At 36.9% G+C, this 17813-nt stretch overlaps 1 protein-coding gene across 2 annotated transcripts; it reads left to right on the plus strand.

Moving 5' to 3' along the window:
• Window positions 1-2263: 2263 nt before the first annotated feature.
• Window positions 2264-14722, plus strand: entpd6 (ectonucleoside triphosphate diphosphohydrolase 6). 2 transcript variants are annotated; one of them, XM_084392672.1, is made up of 14 exons: window positions 2264-2494; window positions 3230-3553; window positions 5055-5131; window positions 5268-5411; window positions 6690-6765; window positions 8719-8754; window positions 8976-9064; window positions 9628-9707; window positions 12078-12142; window positions 12630-12728; window positions 13310-13450; window positions 13563-13619; window positions 13907-14022; window positions 14218-14722. In XM_084392672.1, the coding sequence occupies exons 2-14, from the start codon at window positions 3301-3303 to the stop codon at window positions 14308-14310; spliced, it is 1326 nt and encodes a 441-aa protein (XP_084248798.1). In that variant the 5' UTR covers window positions 2264-2494; window positions 3230-3300; the 3' UTR covers window positions 14311-14722. The 2 variants fall into 2 exon arrangements, with proteins under 2 accessions (XP_084248798.1, XP_084248797.1); XM_084392671.1 differs by having other exon boundaries at window positions 2296-2494; window positions 12627-12728.
• The last annotated feature ends 3091 nt before the right edge of the window (window positions 14723-17813 follow it).

A 17813-nucleotide genomic window follows, 5' to 3' on the forward strand; every position in this document is an offset into this window, starting at 1 on the left:
TCATTGGAGAGCTGTTTGGTCTTGGCCATGTTAGTAGTTGGATTCTTACTGATTGTATGGGGTGGACAGGTGTCTTTATGCAGCTAACGACCTCAAACAGGTGCATCTAATTTAGGATAATAAATGGAGTGGAGGTGGACATTTTAAAGGCAGACTAACAGGTCTTTGAGGGTCAGAATTCTAGCTGATAGACAGGTGTTCAAATACTTATTTTCCTCACTGTAATTATATTCAAAAGATATATTTAAAAAAATAATTTGGACACTAACATTTCTATAAAATCAAAGCCACTTCTAAACAAGTTTTGTAAAAAAAAATTGAGCCTGCTGAAAGTTTTACAGTAATTTTTCTAATGTAACGCAATGTCCAATTCCAAAACAATGTTCACAGGATGGATTTTGAATGTTTAAGCTTTTGAATGATAACTATGTATGATGATTACTAAAATATGTGATATGGATAAAAGGCGATTAAAAAAACGCACCAAGTGTCCTGCTACCAGGACCTGACAGTTAACAGGCTTAACAAACACTTTTTTTGGAAGATTAATGAATACATCTTGTGGTGGAGAATATGCAGCTAAATATTTCTTCAGCTAGAAAAATGAACAGCAGAAGCTTTGTGAAAACCCCTTTTATTACTAATATATTTGTTGATCTTCCCTCCCTTTTTTCTCTTCACAATCCCTGTGCAGTAACTGCCACTCAGCCCATTATTGGTGAGGAAAAGATCAGGTCATTTATTAAGGGCTGAGGGGGGACGAGGAGGGGGCGTTTTGCTTTCTGCTGCAACTGTTGAGGTACGTCTGTAATGACTGCTTAAGTTATAATGGGGGAAGTCATGTATGCATCGCTCTTTGAGGGGGGCGGTCAGAGTGCAACAGTTTGGAGGGATGGCCATCGCCCCCTTCCCCCTTAAAAAGTCCGCCCACATTGATTTTTGATAAGTGAGAATGGTCTTATATTAGGCGGTCCGTTGCCCCTCACCCCCTGCTGGACCTTGTGTCCTAGATAGATGCGCTCACACACATACCCTCATGTAAAAAGAGAGCATATGGTCCTTTCAAGCTTGCACTGTGCTCGCAGACACTCTCAATGGAAAGCGTCAAATGAATATCATCAAAACCATCTCGACCCCCGTCGCAGGGACCTCTCATTATAGGTCACTCATTGGCTGAAATTCAAGCTCAGATGGGGGTGTCGCATGTTGCATGAGAAAGTGTAGGAGGGAACCACAGATTGGCCCATATAGCAGGCCTAATGATGGTTAATTAAGGTAATGAATGGAGATGTGCCACAGGTCATGTATAGCTGCCACAGCCTGGTAAACTTTAACAAAACTCACAGGGCCTCGGTGGAGAGACCAGCTGGTGCCATATTGAAAACAGCACAATGAAAGTGTAATTGGCTCTCTGGGTCTCAGGAGGTTAAGAGGGAAGCATTGAACAGTCGAAATGGGGCTTGAAAATGGAAACTTGTGCTGCAACTGTTGCTCTTATAACAAAAAACAAACATATCTTTCAAGCAAAACATTTCATAAATAGAAGATTGACTGATGTCAATCATAAAAATATAGATGCCTACTGTTCAAGATGAAGACAAAATGTATTTGGACTAATGCCATAATTTGTTTGCAGTCAGATGCCTCTTGGTTTGATGTTTTGTTTTCTAATGCAATGGAAATTCATATATTTTAAATGTGGCTTACATGTCCAAATGCTTTTTTGTCTTTTGACCTTTGTCTAGGCCTACTTAACTTGATTCAGATGGAATCAGCTTAAATTAAATGAATTATCAAAGGATTCAAATTTTAGGCAAAACCATGTGTGAGTGAATTTTTTTGGATACTGCTATTCAGAACCAATTACTTTCCTAGGGATTTAATTTCAGTAAATTCCATCATGTAATTTCCTTACCCAAAACGAATGGCCTCAAATGGGAATCACAAAGAAAAAAGTAGTAGGCTACAGGATAAGTAAACAATTTATTTGCTTACAATCTAAACGGAAACTAAATAGGCTAATTAAAACGAACTGGAATGTTTCCAGTAACATTATTAATGTTCGTTTTGGGCGTGCCATCATGAATAGACTACAGGGGGGGAAGCAAAGTAGCCTAACATTTAAGCCGATTTAACATCTATATAACTATGGATTTGCCTAGCAAAGGGATATGAACGTAACAAAAAATATCTTGAGGAATATTTTTTGTCTTTTCATAAACAGTATTTATCATTATAACACGTCTGCAAGCAAGTGTTCTACTGGTTGTGTGAGGGCGCGTCTGTCTTCTCTTTGGAACGCGGGACGTACGTGTTCGCTCCACGTCATCTCCACGTTGCAGGATTCTGTATTACTGACGTAATCAAAACGAGACCAGAGGAGTTTGACAATTTTTCATAAGGAATAACATGTCAAAATGTCACCATGGCTATTCGTCGATACAGAAAACACGACTCGGATCCGAAGGAATATGATCTTGCTACAGAGAACTAGGTATACCGATCTTAGAAACACGGATAATGACATTGTTGTTTTCATAACTGAGATTTAACGTTATCTATCTGTTCTCAAATTATTCTTGAGACATGAGACAAATTTAAAATAAAGTACAAGTGTTATATAAAGTTACTATTTTAGATTAATATGCTCACCATGTTCCAAAGTGTTCGACTGTGTTTTGGCGCATCTCGTTTGTATTTTCCATACTGTCTATGGTATTTTCCCACTCAATGTGTGTGTATTCTTTTTGCCTATCGCGAAATATTGTTCAACATGACCGATACAAAACATGTTTCGAATATGTGTTATAAGTATTGACAAATCTAGAGTTCACTTAAATTAATTACCTAAATAACTCCATATATTAAACTGTCATCACAGTAAGAAAGTCTTACAATGCTGACAAAAAATAACCATATTGTTCATATAACGCATACATTAATTGCAGCAGCTGTTTTGTTTTTCAGGTGTTGCTAGGTTAGGGTTATATAATATAAGGACATCATTTGTTATATTTGAATTTATTTCATGTATTGGTTTGAGTTAGAACAGGTTAATACTGTATGTCTTGGCTATGTTAAATCTGTAAATCTTTGTTAGCTTTGTTAGTCATAGCTTCTCATTAAAAATGAAACTAATGACTTTGTATTCACTTGGATCTGTGATATTTCATACTTCTCAACTCCTTTTTTATATGATATTTTTTTGGTGTGTGTTTTTTTTCTGTAGGTAGTGGAGAGAGCTTTTGAGCCTTCTGCATTGGGAAATTGACTCCACATCATGTACCTCTGTCTGCCATTATGAGGTTCCCAAAGTTAGCTTTCATCTTTATGTTTGTGGGATGCCTGGTGGTCTACCTCACCTACGTCAAACGCCATTATGATGACTCCAAGCCACCGGTATCTGACCAGCTGCCCCAGTATAGGATGGATACCCTTAAACATCCAACCTCATCTCAGGTGGTCAGTGGAAATTTCCAGTATGGTATTATGTTTGATGCTGGAAGCACTGGAACCAGGATTCACATCTTCAAATTTCAGATGGAGCCAAATGGTATGTTCAAATTTAAGAGGTATTTGAGTCCACTCAAAGACTAATAATCGAAAAGTTCAAATTAAGGGCATTAAGGCTCTCTAAAAGGGTCAAAGCAACACACTGCAAATAAGACCACATAACAAAAGCTTTTTTTATAACAATGACGTAAAAAAAAAATCAGTCTTTAAATATTTATGTACAACAGACAAGAAAGCAGTGTTGTTTTTGTCAATTGATACAAAGCTGAAATAAATTAAAGTTATATTAAGAAATAAAAAATAATAATAAAAAAATAATTTTATTAAAAATTAATTTAAAAAATAAATATATACTAAAATAGTTTTTAAATAATACTAAAATAACACTGTGGCAAACTTATTTTGCTCTAAAATACCATAGTTACTAAAGTTATTGATAAAAGGTAAATGTCAAAGATATTACAATACATCTAATAAATATTATTTGATGTTAATGTTAATAAATTATGATTTTGTAGTAGTGCCAATAAATATGGCCATGGTGTTTTGTTGAAAATTATGGTTACTGTGGTAAAAAAATGTAAGGGCTTCTTGTTAGATCACTGTAATTATTTATATAAAACTTGAAAACTCGTAGCCTACTAGAACACTGAAATGCACACTTCCTAATTATTTATTTATTTTAAATCTACAACCTTACCGCCAAAATACCATAGTGTTACTATAGTAAAACCAGGGGTATGTTGACTGTGTGGGTGTTATCCACAGATATTAGGTTTACTGCCTAGCGCAGCCCTGATCGTCCAATGGCTTAGTTATTGCATCCCAATTCTGAGCTAAATCAGTTAAGTGCTGCTTTAGCCTTTATTGTTAAACCTATGATTGTCATATTATAATGGACATCAAGTAGTCTATGCTATCAGGCACGCTCTCTCATGCACACACATCCTAGCTAAGCCTGATGGGTCAAAGGTCACACCGAAGAGTATGGTTAGATTTGATCAGTGGCTGAAACATTTGTTTATATCATTTATTATGCAAACTTTGATATAAGCCATGTGGAACCCTACTACTGCAGTTAATCGGTGTTACCCATATCCTTTTATGAATTTTATTTCATATACTCTACCGTTCAAAAGTTTGGGGTTGGTGAAATGTTCACCAAGGCTGCATTTATTTGAATATACACTAATATTCTTAAACATTATTACAGTTTAAAATAACAGTTTTATATTTAATACATTTTCAAATGTAATTTATTCCTCTGATGGCACAGCTGAAGTTTCAGCAGCCATTACTCCAGTGTCACATGATCCTTCAGAAAACACGTAAATCATGATTTTTCAGGCTTCTGAAGACTTTTTTGATTTTTTTGATTTGATTTTTTTACTGCCACTTGATCAATTTAATGCATCCTTTCTGATTAAAAGTATTAATTTCTTAAAAAAAAAAAAAAAAGTTAGTGTGTAAATATATTTTTAAATCTATGTTATGATATTTCACTGTTTTAAAAGCTAACGTTTGTCTTTGTGTGTTAACAGAAGCTCCAAAATTAGCCCACGAGACATTTAGAGCTATAAAACCTGGACTGTCTGCATATGCTGATGACCCAGAAAAGGTAACCAGTAAAATGTGATCAAGTTTTATATTTTTTAACCCTTCGCAAGTGCCTTTGCAAAAGTTTTGTCATAGTATATCTTTTCCGTCTACAGTTTGATGGTCATGTTAATGTAGCCAGTGCTGTTGTTTTACAGAGTAAGGAGGGGCTGTTGGGACTGTTAAAGGTTGCTAAAGACACGGTTCCTGAAACGTTATGGAGTTCTTCCCCTCTTATGCTCAGAGCCACGGCAGGGCTCAGACTGCTGCCTGGTGAGAAGGCCACCATCCTGCTGGACAAGGTCAGAGATCCATCAGTCGCCAAACAGACTTTCACTGTATAGAGTGGTGCAGGAATGACGTCAAAACCCAGAAGACAGATTCGCCAGTGGTTCCCACAAGATTTTCCTATGGGGTTTTTCAATTTATGAATAAAATAAGGTCTGTGGTAAACATAACTTGACGATACTTGAACATTTTGCTCTACAATGTTTCTAATAAGTCACTAGATAAGAACGCTTGTAGTGTAAGTGTGCAGTTTACGTTGTAGAACAAAACATTCAATTATCGTCAAGTTATGTTTACCGGAGGCTAGTGTTGTCAAAAATATCAATACTTTGAGATGTACCGATACTGAAATATCTGAAATGGTTCCAATTCTTCTTTTCTGCAGTATCGATACACTGATGCCAGCTGCGCATTCTCTCTATCTTCTCTCCGACGGCGAATTGACACACACCCTCCTCCTGTCACTCACTCATCTCATTCCCTCCGATTGAATAGTGCTTGTATTAAGCGTAATTTTACTCGTTCCCACAGGTTTCGCGCTCTCACCAAAAGAACGCTCACCACTGATAGCACTCTCATAAAGCCGCCCTCAAACAGATCCCGTCTCATTTTTCGTGGCTTATTGTGATTAAAGGTCAACAGTAACACTAACAGTATATTGGATCCATGCCTGAGCTCTTAAAGTGACAGCAGTCTAATAAACCTGCTACTGTCTGTCATGTTAATCAAAGAACAAAAGACAGAGAAAATCACTCGCTGATCTTGTTTTGTAACTTTAATTGAATTAGTTTAAATAACAAATGATCTATATGCTGGTATATATGGAAGTTTTTTCCCGTGGTATTGAAAATGGTATCGAATATCAATATTTTTCATGGTATCGTATCGAAGTTGGAAATTCCAGTATATATCCAGTATATATAAATAAATAAACATTATAGAACCCCATAGAAAAATCTCTATAGCCTCTTACAGCTAGTACGCAGGGCTAGCGCTTTGAGTTAACTAAATGTATTCGGTTACTAAATCATAAAATTTCTGTTTCATTTACATTTGTTAATTTAGCAGATGTTGTCTTTATAAATGAGGAATACTTCAACACAATTTTAAGGAGTGATATTAGACATGCAGTACAAAGTTACTGTAAAAGTTTTATTTTTTTAATACACTAAAGGTTTAGTAAGGTTGTAGAGATGAGGGCTGTCTTCTGGCATTTCTTGTTCTTCAGCCTGGCATCTCAGTATTTCCTAACCATGTCTTGACATGCTAAACCTGAAATCTCTCTGCTGCAGGTGAGGGATGTGTTTAGCGAATCCTTGTTCTTCTATAGACCGGACAGTGTGTCAATCATGGATGGCACAGACGAAGGTACCTTGTCAATTACTTCTTTGCCCTACTTTTTAGCATCTAATTAATTTAACAACAGGGTTCTTTGATTACGGTATGAGGGTCCGATTTTTTTCAATAATTATTTAAATAGCAAATAAACAACCAAACAACCTTAATGTACTTTTGTCGTCAAAAACGTGACTTCACAGTCTCAGCTAACAAATCAACTGGGTTTTGTTTGACAAGCTACTTTGAACATTTTAGGGTTATTTTTTTAACATTATAGGAAAACTGAGGAAGCACATCTTGAAAGTTCTAACAGATGAGTTCTCGTTTCTATGATTGTAAAGTTGCAGTGTTTTGCTGAGCTATGATCCATGCAGGAGTCTGTCCGTCTGGAATGTGAAACCGGCAGATGTTACTGTACATCTCCAGCTCGTCAAAAGCTTCTGGCCACTGCGGTCAAGCATTTGCGCTTCTGGCATAAAGATATAAATTGTAAATTGAAATTTTCTTCAGTAATGGCTTGAGCTGTGTGTGTATATTAACGATAGATAATGCGTATATGGGACTTTAATCCAATCCTTTAAAATAGTTCACACAAGTAATAATGAGCCCAGAGGATAATGTCCCATGTGCACTATAATCTCAGCAAACAGATTAGCGGCCATTAATTTGCTAGGCAGTAAATTGCTTTTAAAGGAACAAAACTAGCATGGGCAAACAGTGTTTAGCAAAAGCCAGGTTAATACTGCTTTTTTGTTGATTATACAAGTTGTCTTTGCTTAATGGGTAGCAATTTGTGTTTGAAATTTTGTAAAATTAATGCTTAAACTCTGCAGGTCCCGTAACTGGATAATCTCAGTCTCATTATCAGCGTGAGTCTAAACTCTCCTGGACACACAAGCTTACCCAACCAGATTAGTCCATCACAGCAAATCATACAGACTTATTGTTAATGCTGTGCCAAAGTGGTATATGTGAGGGAACGGGATGGAGTTTATAGATACTAAGTGAGTTTGGTTATTTCTGAGAGCTAAAGCCCCTTACTTTGTTAAGAAGCAACCTACATTCAAAACAAACATACAGTTTATAAGAGTTTTAGCACAAAGATCCAATGATGCACTCACTCGCCAAAGTCTTTGTGATCTGGCCGGACCATGACTATATTTTAATGCTAAACTCTCTAAATGTACGGAATCCACCAGCATACAATTTACAGTACTGTTCAAAGGTTTTGGGTCAGTACTCAGCATGGACACATTAAATTGATGGCAGTAAAGACATTTATAATGTTAATTAATATTAGACTATTTCAGATAAAGCTGTTCATCAAAGAATCCTGAGAAGAATAGCACAGTTTCCACAAAAAATATTAAGCAGCTGTAGTATTTTTTTTTTTCCTACTGTGGCTCAATGGCTACTGCCAACTGTCTAGTTACTAACATTCTTCAAAATATGAGGAAGTTCAACAGAAGAATGAATCACTTTTTAGTTCAACAGAAGAATGAATCACATACTGGTTTGGAACAACTTGAGGGAGTAAATTATGACAGAATTAAAATTTTCGGGTGAGGTATCCCTTTTAGCACCAAATCACCATATTAGAATGATTTCTGAAGGATCATGTTACGCTAAAGACTGAAGTAATAAAGCTGAAAATTCAGATCTTGTTAAATAACAACTGCTCGTTTCTGATGTTGGGATCTGTCGGATGGATCTGCATACAGTACCTGCAGGAGTTTATTCTTATTCTCTTTATTCCACAGTTTATTCTTAGAAGTAGCTCTTTTGTGTTAAGAATAATGATCCATCTTTCTCTGTATTATATCCACTGCGACTGGTCCGACCATAAATATGTAAGTGTGTGTGGGTGATAAATGATTAATGTATTTTTCTGCCTGAAATGTTTTTTGCTTTAGTAGGACTGTGAGAAAGTTTTTTTTTTTTTTTTATTGCGCTAACAATTAATGCACATTTGTATTTACACAGGCATGTCAGCTTGGATTACCATAAACTTTTTAATAGGTAAGCAATTTTAGTAGTCATGTTATACTGTATGTCACGACAATTTAATCAATGAACATCAACAGAACAATAACAAAGATTAATCTGGACACAAATATGATTATTTTATACCTTTCAACAGTCACCCTGCCCACGTGCAAACTTCTTTACTTTTACTTGAAAATGTTTGGTTTGTTCTTTAGAATGATTAGTCAGTGTTTTTAAAAGTCTCTCCTTCACAGGTAGTCTTCATGGCACTGAGACTCGTACAGTAGGCATGCTGGATTTAGGAGGAGGCTCGACCCAGATCACCTTTGCTCTACAGGATGAAGTGAGCCGTGTACATGCATATATATATATATATACACACAAATATCTGTATACCCATGTTAATGAAGTCATGTCTCTCTTAACAAACTTCCGTGATGTTCTCCCATCCCATGCATTAATCCGCAAATGTCCTGTTAATCCCATAGGCCTTGTAAATGTAGGTTGTTGTACATTGGACGGAGAGAGTTAGAGAGATTCTTTCTCTTGAACTAGGTCAGGTCCTGTACAGGCGGTTTGGATTGAGGACCAATTTATTATGTCATTACACAGTTTCTCCGAGAGCTCTAGTTCCAAACATGAGCTCGGAGAGGAACTGCTCTACAGATTGCAGCTTACTTGAAGTTGCTGACAGATGTTGTTATAGTCTGGACTTCAAACTGCTACGCTAGGCAGTTGCTGACTAATGTTGTTTTAAAAAAGTATACTGGACAAAAAATTGCAGTGATGAGACTAGTACAAACTAGAATTGTAACATTTGTCATTCTACCAGATTCCTGCTCAAGAAGATAGGAATGCTACCTTTATACATCAATATTTGCTTGTTTGTGTTTCGTTCCTGTACAGAAAACCATCCAGACCTCACCCATTGATTATGTGACATCGTTTCAGATGTTCAACATCAGTCATGCCCTCTACTCACACAGGTAAAGGGGGGCAGGGCATAAGTTAAAGTGGTAAAGAATGTAGCGAATAAAGCAATATATTATGCTGTTGAATTCTATAGAAGAGATCCTTCTGTAAAATCTTTTAACACGTGTAAAAAAAGAATGGCATTTTCTTTCTTCTTTTATTTTACTTGTACACATTCTCACTGAGCAATCTGAGAAAAAATATTATTTCTGGCTGATACTCATAAATGGCAAATTTTAAAATGATATACTATTTTGTAAAAAATAAATAAAACATGAAAGATTAACGACAGAAATCAACTATTTTAAATGCTGCAAGTAAATTTTAGGCATCACAACATTATAACGCACAGCATGAAAAATGGATATCCATTTTTAGATTGGTTGAAGATTACTTTTTTTTCTTTTTACAATAAGTTGTTAAACTGTTTTTAATGATTTTTAGAGGATGGTAATATTAAATGTAAAAATATAGAAAATGAGCACGAACAATTAAATATCCAATATCCTCATGCAAGTCTTTAGTACATCCATTTTAAGTTATAGTGATAGTTTCAGCATATTACTGTTTAAAGGGGTCCTATTATGCACTTTTACGAAGTCTTGAATTTTTTTGGGGGGTGTACTAGAATATGCTTTCATGCTTGATTGTTTAAATAATGCATTATTTTTCACATAATTTACATTATTGGCTCGAACACGGCAATTTCGATTAAGCCCCTCCTTCCGAAATACCAAATGTGCTGTGATTGGTTATCTTTCCCAGTGTTTTGTGATTGGCACCGTTTAGCGCGTGTTTGGGAAATGTCCCTCCCCTCCATAACTGAGAGTTCTTCTCTAGTGTAAAAATGAATAAGGATGGCATCAATTTCAAACCAATTTGAGCCCGATTCAGACCCTGACAATGTTAACAACAAGAGGATCGTGCAGAACTGATTTCATGGACAGATTTCAAAGTGGTATGTTTTTAGTAATTTTCTTATACATTATAGATACGATGTTATCCACCATTTAATCGTGATATTTGTCAGAAAACTAAGCTAATAAAAACAGTAATCTATCAATACACATGTACACCGTCACCGTCCTACAAAAGCGAGAGTTAACCAAAGCAACAGAAAACAAGCTGTTCACCATAAAATGTGCAGTGCACAGATAAAAATTGGGATTATAATGTTCAGGAACAGTTTTTAAAATACACTTTAACCACCAGCCTTAGGAAGGCCAAACCCTTTTTGCGTATTCTGTGGGCGGGGATTATTTAAATGAGTAACATTATGACTTCATAAGATCCGGAAAAATCGTGTTGCAGTCCAAACGAGCTCTTGTATCTCTCTTTAGAGTGGATTTTGAGCTTTGTAACCTTGCAGATCTTTTTTATGCTCAAACAGCAACATTACACACTAAAGTTGAAAAAGTGGGAAAGCATTATAGGACCCCTTCAGAAAAACTTTTCAGTCCAACAGTGATGTTACATGACTTGCAGTCTTCTAGCACCAGGATCAAAGCTCTGCCCGATGTTTGACACCACCACCCGTTGGTTGCTGTGCTTGGTCAGGGTTGTCCAGGGCTTTCTAGGTTATGTTAGCTCAATGATTAGTACATGACAAGTGTTTATGAGGCCGTGTGTGTTTGCCTCGCCTCGCTCTCCTGATTAGAGTGTAATCACACAAGCCTCCAATTACAATCCCATCGTGGGACTCATCTCCAGATTACTAGAATTACTAGTTATTCACTGCAGGAGATTTGACGCAACAAACCCTCCAGCAGAGGCCAACCAAACAGACTCTTTGCTCATTGATGTTTAAATGGCAAGATAGTGTTGGATGAGGAATCACTTATGGTGTATGACTCTTGCTCCAAAGTATGCAATCTCATAATATTTGTGATTTATAGTTAAATGTTATAAAATACGTATATATACGTTACCGTTCAAAAGTTTAGGGTCAGTAAGACTTTTCAAATGCTTTTAAAAGAAGCCTCTGTTCACCAGAGCTGCATTTATTTGACCAAAATACAGTAAAAACAGCAATATTGTAAAATATTATTACGATTTAAAATAACTCTTTTCTATTTTAATATATTTTAAGATGTAATTTATTCCTGTGATGCAAAGCTGAATTTTCAGCATCATTCATCCAGTCTTCAGTGTCACATGATCCTTCAGAAATCATTCTAATATGATGATTTTCTGCTCAAGAAACATTTCTTATTATTATCAATGTTGAGCTGCTTAGTGTTTTTGTGGAAGCTATGATACATTTGTTCAGGATTCTTTGATGAATAGAAAGGTTTTATTTAAAACCCTACATTTTTGATCAGTAGTGTATTTGTATTTTTTTGTATCTTGCATATTCATCCCTTTAATGTCTCTGGTCTTTGCAGTTACCTTGGCCTGGGCTTGATGTCAGCCAGACTTGCTGTGTTGGGAGGGTTTGAAGGACAGCCTTGTATGTGGTCTACAATCTCTCTTCATCTCTTGCTTTTAAAGACCTCATTCACTAGATAAATAAGCCATTATCTAATCTCTTAATAACGCACTGAAGATTAATTCCTTGGTGGCCAGCTGTTGCACTGATTTAGTTGAGGCCAAAGAGAGAAACTGCCATCAATGCAATAGCTTCTACATGCAGTTTACTGCTGAGATTTACATTTAGTACACTACAGATGTAATCAGATTTCTTTGTTTATAGTTTTGTCCGTTGTATGAGTGTATCCCGCTTCTCTCAGAGTGGGTTTTAAGGTTATTATGAGCAAGACATGCATGTATTTGTGTAAACGTGCTTTTATGTTTGGCCACCAGGTGGCACTGCAGAACTCATGTTTGGATTTGTCTTCCTCAGCAGTGTCACAGTTACTCCACATAGTGGCAGTAAAAACGCTAATATGCATAAATAAATCCTTCTTCTTCTTCTGCTTCTACTTCTTCTTCAGTAGCAGGACCCCAAGAGCTGATTAGTCCATGTCTAGCCTCAGATTACTCTGGACAGTGGGAGCATGCAGAAGTACTCTATACTGTGAAAGGCCAGAAAGCAGGTATGAAATATGTTGTCTGTATGGGTTAGGTTTTTGTATTTATTTAACCTTTAAAATCCCCCCTCTTTAATCACTGCCCCGTCTCCACTATGGTCTCCATATGGAGAAAGGCATATAGTTCATCATAACATCATAATATAAATATAAATCTACCCGATTTTTCAAATCAACAAAAATATAGCAGGATAACCTGGCTTCTCTTGAGACTCCCCTGCTTCAGAGCATAGTAATGATGATATGCTTAAGCCCACTGGCACGTTGACGTGATTGGTTACAAGGTAGTTTGTGACGTTAGAAACACCAGCGATTTTAAACCGTGTTTTTGAGACATACTCTGCAATGGTGTTGACATGAATTTGCACATGGTTTGTCTTAAAGCATATAAAAAAACACCACATAGACAACATTAAAAACTTGAAAAACTTCACCACAGGGGGGTGTTTAATTACTCCCCAGAATTTTATCATATATAGGATCTTATAAAAAAAAATTATATATAATGTGGATGTGTGTAACATATATAATAAACAGAGTGAACCTGTGTGTGTTTTCTTTGAATCACTGTATGTGCTCTGTTCCAGGGGAGCCCATCTATGAGTCTTGCCTTAAAAAAGTGGAAAAGATGATCTACAAACGGGTGAGAAAAACAGAGGAAGTAACAGACATAGACTTCTACGCATTCTCTTACTACTACGACAGGGCTGTGGATCTGGGCCTCATTGGTGAGAGATTAGTCTGATTGCTGTCATTTGATCTGATTCAAACATTGTCTCTTTTTTCTAAGATTTAAGAGTAGCAAATGAGTCATATACAAATAGTTTGTCTCTGTCTCAGATGAAAGCAAAGGGGGAACTGTCAAAGTCAGTGATTACATTGAAGGAGCCAAAAAAGGTGAGTGTTTGGATATGGTTGTATTAGTCTGATTATATTTGTGCAAGTAACTCTTAATTAAGTGCACTACCATTCAAAATACTGTTTTTCACTCTATTTTGATCAAATAAATGCAGCCTTGGTGAGAGCTAATGACTTCTTTCAAAAACAAACAAAAAATCTTACCAACTTATTGTGGCAGGTATAAGTTATCAGGATGTCATTATTGCTCTAATATTGGATTTTTTTTAAAATTCACTTAGTTTACCTTAACTCAACAAAAAATGAATCTCTTCTTTGTGGTGCAGTGTGCAATAACATGTCAGCCGGGGGAATAAATGAGACTCCGTTCCTGTGTTTGGATCTGACCTACATCTCTGTACTACTTCAGGAGCTTGACTTCCCGCCTGATAAAGAGCTGAAGGTGTGCTACTCTTGATTTATGATTCCTGACTTAATAGGATTGACTGTGTGGTGACTTTTGTACACAGATTGCAACACACATAATTGGTCAACTACAGCAGTGTGTGATTTATCTGTAATATTTTGAAGAACAAATGCCATGACTCATGGGCGAACTGTGATTTACTTTAACCGTATCATTCTGTTTAAATTTCAGCTGGCAAGACAAATAAATAATGTGGAGACTAGCTGGGCCCTCGGCGCCACTTTCCAGTGCATAGAGTCACTCCGTAAGCACGGAACGTGCTGAAAACACAGACACTCACAACGTTGTAACACTCCACAACCCAGTAAAGCACTGACTGGTTTTAATTCTCTGGGAAAAAAAATATCTACGTTGATTGTATTTGCCATTTTGTCATTGAACTTATTGAAAATGTGAGTTTTTATACATACCTCTGACTTTATGAATGTTTCTTATTAGGATGTTAAGCTATGTGTGAGGGTAAAGTGTATGTACTGGTCTGGGTGTTTACAGCATGTCAGAATCATATCAGTCAGGGTTAACTACATAACTGATCAAAAAAAATGAAGTTATTTCATTTGTATCTTGTTTAATTATTTTTGTAGCTTTTAGATCGGTTTAATATATTCCATATGTTTAAACAAATCATATACTTCTTATTAAATATCTACTCTCAGAGGGAGGAAAAAAACAAACATTTTTTTTCTGTTGGTAAGAACAGACCTGAGCTGTTGCAGTCATGTCCATGTATTTTTCTCAGATATTTATTAACTTGCTGTTTGATGAGGCCATGTTCTTTACTATTAAATGTATTAAATATGTTTATATGAAATGCCATAAAAAAAAACCTGAGTCTGTTGAAAACTTTGCTTCCAGTATTGAGAAAGTGCGATTACACAAAGTTCACAAGAAGGGCATAGAATGAGACAGCAGGATGTGGTCTGGCTTGTGTTTGCTCCAGTCACGTCTTTCAACTGTACAAACTTGCTGCTGTTTGTTCTTGGCACCAGCAGGTGTCGCAACACTTAGGCCTGCAGGGCTTGGGCAGTCCGAATGTCACAATATATTACTCAGGTTTACTCATAGAATGTTGTATTGAGATTTTTAGAAAGGGCACTTCATTTTCTAATCTGTATAGCATTTACAAAATATGAGTTTCCTTGTCTGTGAACATAACTTGCCTTGTAACTTGCCTATCTTTGGGAGCAAATGATGGGTATCGACGGACAGTGGAAGCCATGAAATACAGTTGCATGGGCCTGAGAGCACAGCGACTTGGATTCCTGTATGAACTCCATAAATCGGGGATTTTCAAACTTGGGTTCGGGGATCCCAAGGGGTCCACAAAGGAGTGCCAGGGGTCTGTGGAATAGCTTAAAAAATGAATAAGACTAAACTAAATATATAAATTGATTTAAAATACAGTCTACAGTAATGCAACATAATAGAAACAAGATGCCTTTTCGATTTTAATTCTAGGATGGAAGGAGGCAGTTTGCACTAGGATGATCATATCTGGGGCAAGTTAAGTTTGGTATAATTATAACTGTTTGGAAATAATTCTAGATCAAGAATAATTCTAGTCCGTCACACCGTGTCTTAGCGACACGCGATAAAAGGTATCTTTTCCATGTCAATCAGTTTTTGTCCTAACCAGGCGCGACGGCGACACGCGACGTTTCTAATTTAGAAACGGTTTCTATTTTTCTGCGACGTCGCGGCTGGAACAACAAACACAAAGTGTGGTAATGATAATCTCAGGTACTGTTTATGTGCTTTATTTAATGTTAAAACCGTGAAATGTGACTTTGAATATCATTTACTGCTCCAACTTTGTAGCTGTAAAAGCAACAATGGATATATTTCACCTCAGATCTTGAAATTAAACAAATGGAAACATGAACGTTAAAACTGTGAACAAAAAAGTGTATTATTTGACAAAGATTGTTTTAGTAACTCAGTAGCCTATGTCTTTTTTAAATGGTGTAATATTTGTGAATTTGATTATTCAAATAATCAAGTGCAATTTGCAAGCAGTGTTGCCAGATTGGGACGGTGATTTCCAGCCCAAAAGCTCACCAAAACCCGCCCACTACAAGAAAAAACCGCCCAAAATTTTACTGCCGCCAAAATAATATGATATAAATTCATTACCATGTCATTCAAGGTTGATAAGCACAATTTTTATCTCCTTAAAACAAAATAACAATGATAAAATAAAATAAAAAATAAAATTCCAGGAAAACAGATCAAAACAGGGCAATAATAAAGGAGAAGTAGCCAATATGACTAAAATGTCCAGATGGACACTGTCAAAACGGCAATCAAGAAATTAACCGATGACTTAAACCCTCGGAAGTACACATTGCAGAACATAACGCAGAATTTAGCAGTCAAACTCATTCATCGTTGATTCAAACCTTTTTCAGCAGCTGTCAGGGTCGAGTATAGTGCAATCTGGACGGTGTAAAAGTTGCCGATGTCTCTGGTAAGGTTAGGTTAGTGTGCACATGGCCATGGACATATTTCACGTCCCATATTTCATTTCATTTCAAGTCATTCAACTGTGCTCTCCTCAGAGTTATATTCACCATCTATCTCCCACCAGGTGTACGTTTTTAGAGTTGCTCACAATCTTACTCTTTACTGTGTAGATAAAACTTACTGTTTAGTAGGCTATAGCTAGCTAGCCTATCACTTTGGCATTAGCGATCGATCACTTGAATATACAGCTACAACTTATCGCGCTCAGTCGCATCTGCCTGCTGATCACTGATTGGCTAAAAGTGCGTGCTCGTCGGGGATGTCAACACTAACGCCAGCTGACTCTGCATGGGCGCGCGTGTGTGTACAGTAATGTCATGATGACTGATTTTATGGACTACATGCACACTTTAGTTTAGTTTTTTAATCAATTAGACTTTAAAATGTAGATGTTTGAAAACCGCCGAACTGACCCCAAACCAGCCCAAATTTTGTCCACCCGCCCAAACCCTTTTTTACCCGCACAATCAAATTCAAAACCGCCCAATTGGGCGGGAACCCGCCCAATCTGGCAACACTGTTTGCAAGTGCCGTCAAGAACTCAAGATTACTCTCTAGTGCTGTGCGCTTGCCGCGAGACTCCGCCCACACGCTGTTCTGATTGGCTGTGAGTTTTGATTGACGTTGTGGCGTCTCACAGTCGCGTCGCGTCTAGTGTGGACAGACCTATTTTTTTACAGTCTATGGGACAGACACACTGCCCGTCGCTGGAATTTTATCGCGTCGCGTGTAGTTAGGACACGGTGTCACGCTACTCTCACTGCAAGTCAACTACAGTAGCAGCTACCCACACTTACAATCAGACTTCACTTCTAAATCCGACTCCTCCCACTTCTAAATGTTTTCTATTGGGTGCTTGAAGGCTCCATATACGGCCAGATTGTGGATCGAAATCAATCCGGAACTGTATCAATTAGTAAAAAGTATACTTATAATAATGGAAACTCGGCTCGTATGAAACGCAAGGATATGGGCAAGTCTACATAAGTCATCTTTACTACGACCTGAAAAAAACAATGGTGTTACATTATTATGTTATAATAGTTGCTGGCCCAAATGCAGATGATTATACACTAAAACGGCGAATTCGCTCAAACCAGCTCACCTTGGTCAGAATACATTAGTAAACATGTAGTTAGCGTTGCATGGATGATTGACGTCTCACGAAACCTATGGGAACGCAATTACAATAGTTTCACTGGCCAATAAACAGGCGGGATTCAAGCCCACCCGCCTTCTTCTCC

This window comes from Rutilus rutilus, assembly GCF_951802725.1.
Source record: "Rutilus rutilus genome assembly, chromosome: 21".
Lineage (NCBI taxonomy): Eukaryota > Metazoa > Chordata > Actinopteri > Cypriniformes > Leuciscidae > Rutilus > Rutilus rutilus.

Excerpts from the sequence above, each read along its gene's own strand:
- entpd6 (XM_084392671.1), top strand. The coding sequence starts at position 3,301 with ATGAGGTTCCCAAAGTTAGCTTTCATCTTTATGTTTGTGGGATGCCTG. Across the intron at positions 6,766-8,718 it reads CATGGATGGCACAGACGAAG|GCATGTCAGCTTGGATTACC; the intron begins GTACCTTGTCAA and ends GTATTTACACAG. Across the intron at positions 9,708-12,077 it reads CATGCCCTCTACTCACACAG|TTACCTTGGCCTGGGCTTGA; the intron begins GTAAAGGGGGGC and ends TGGTCTTTGCAG.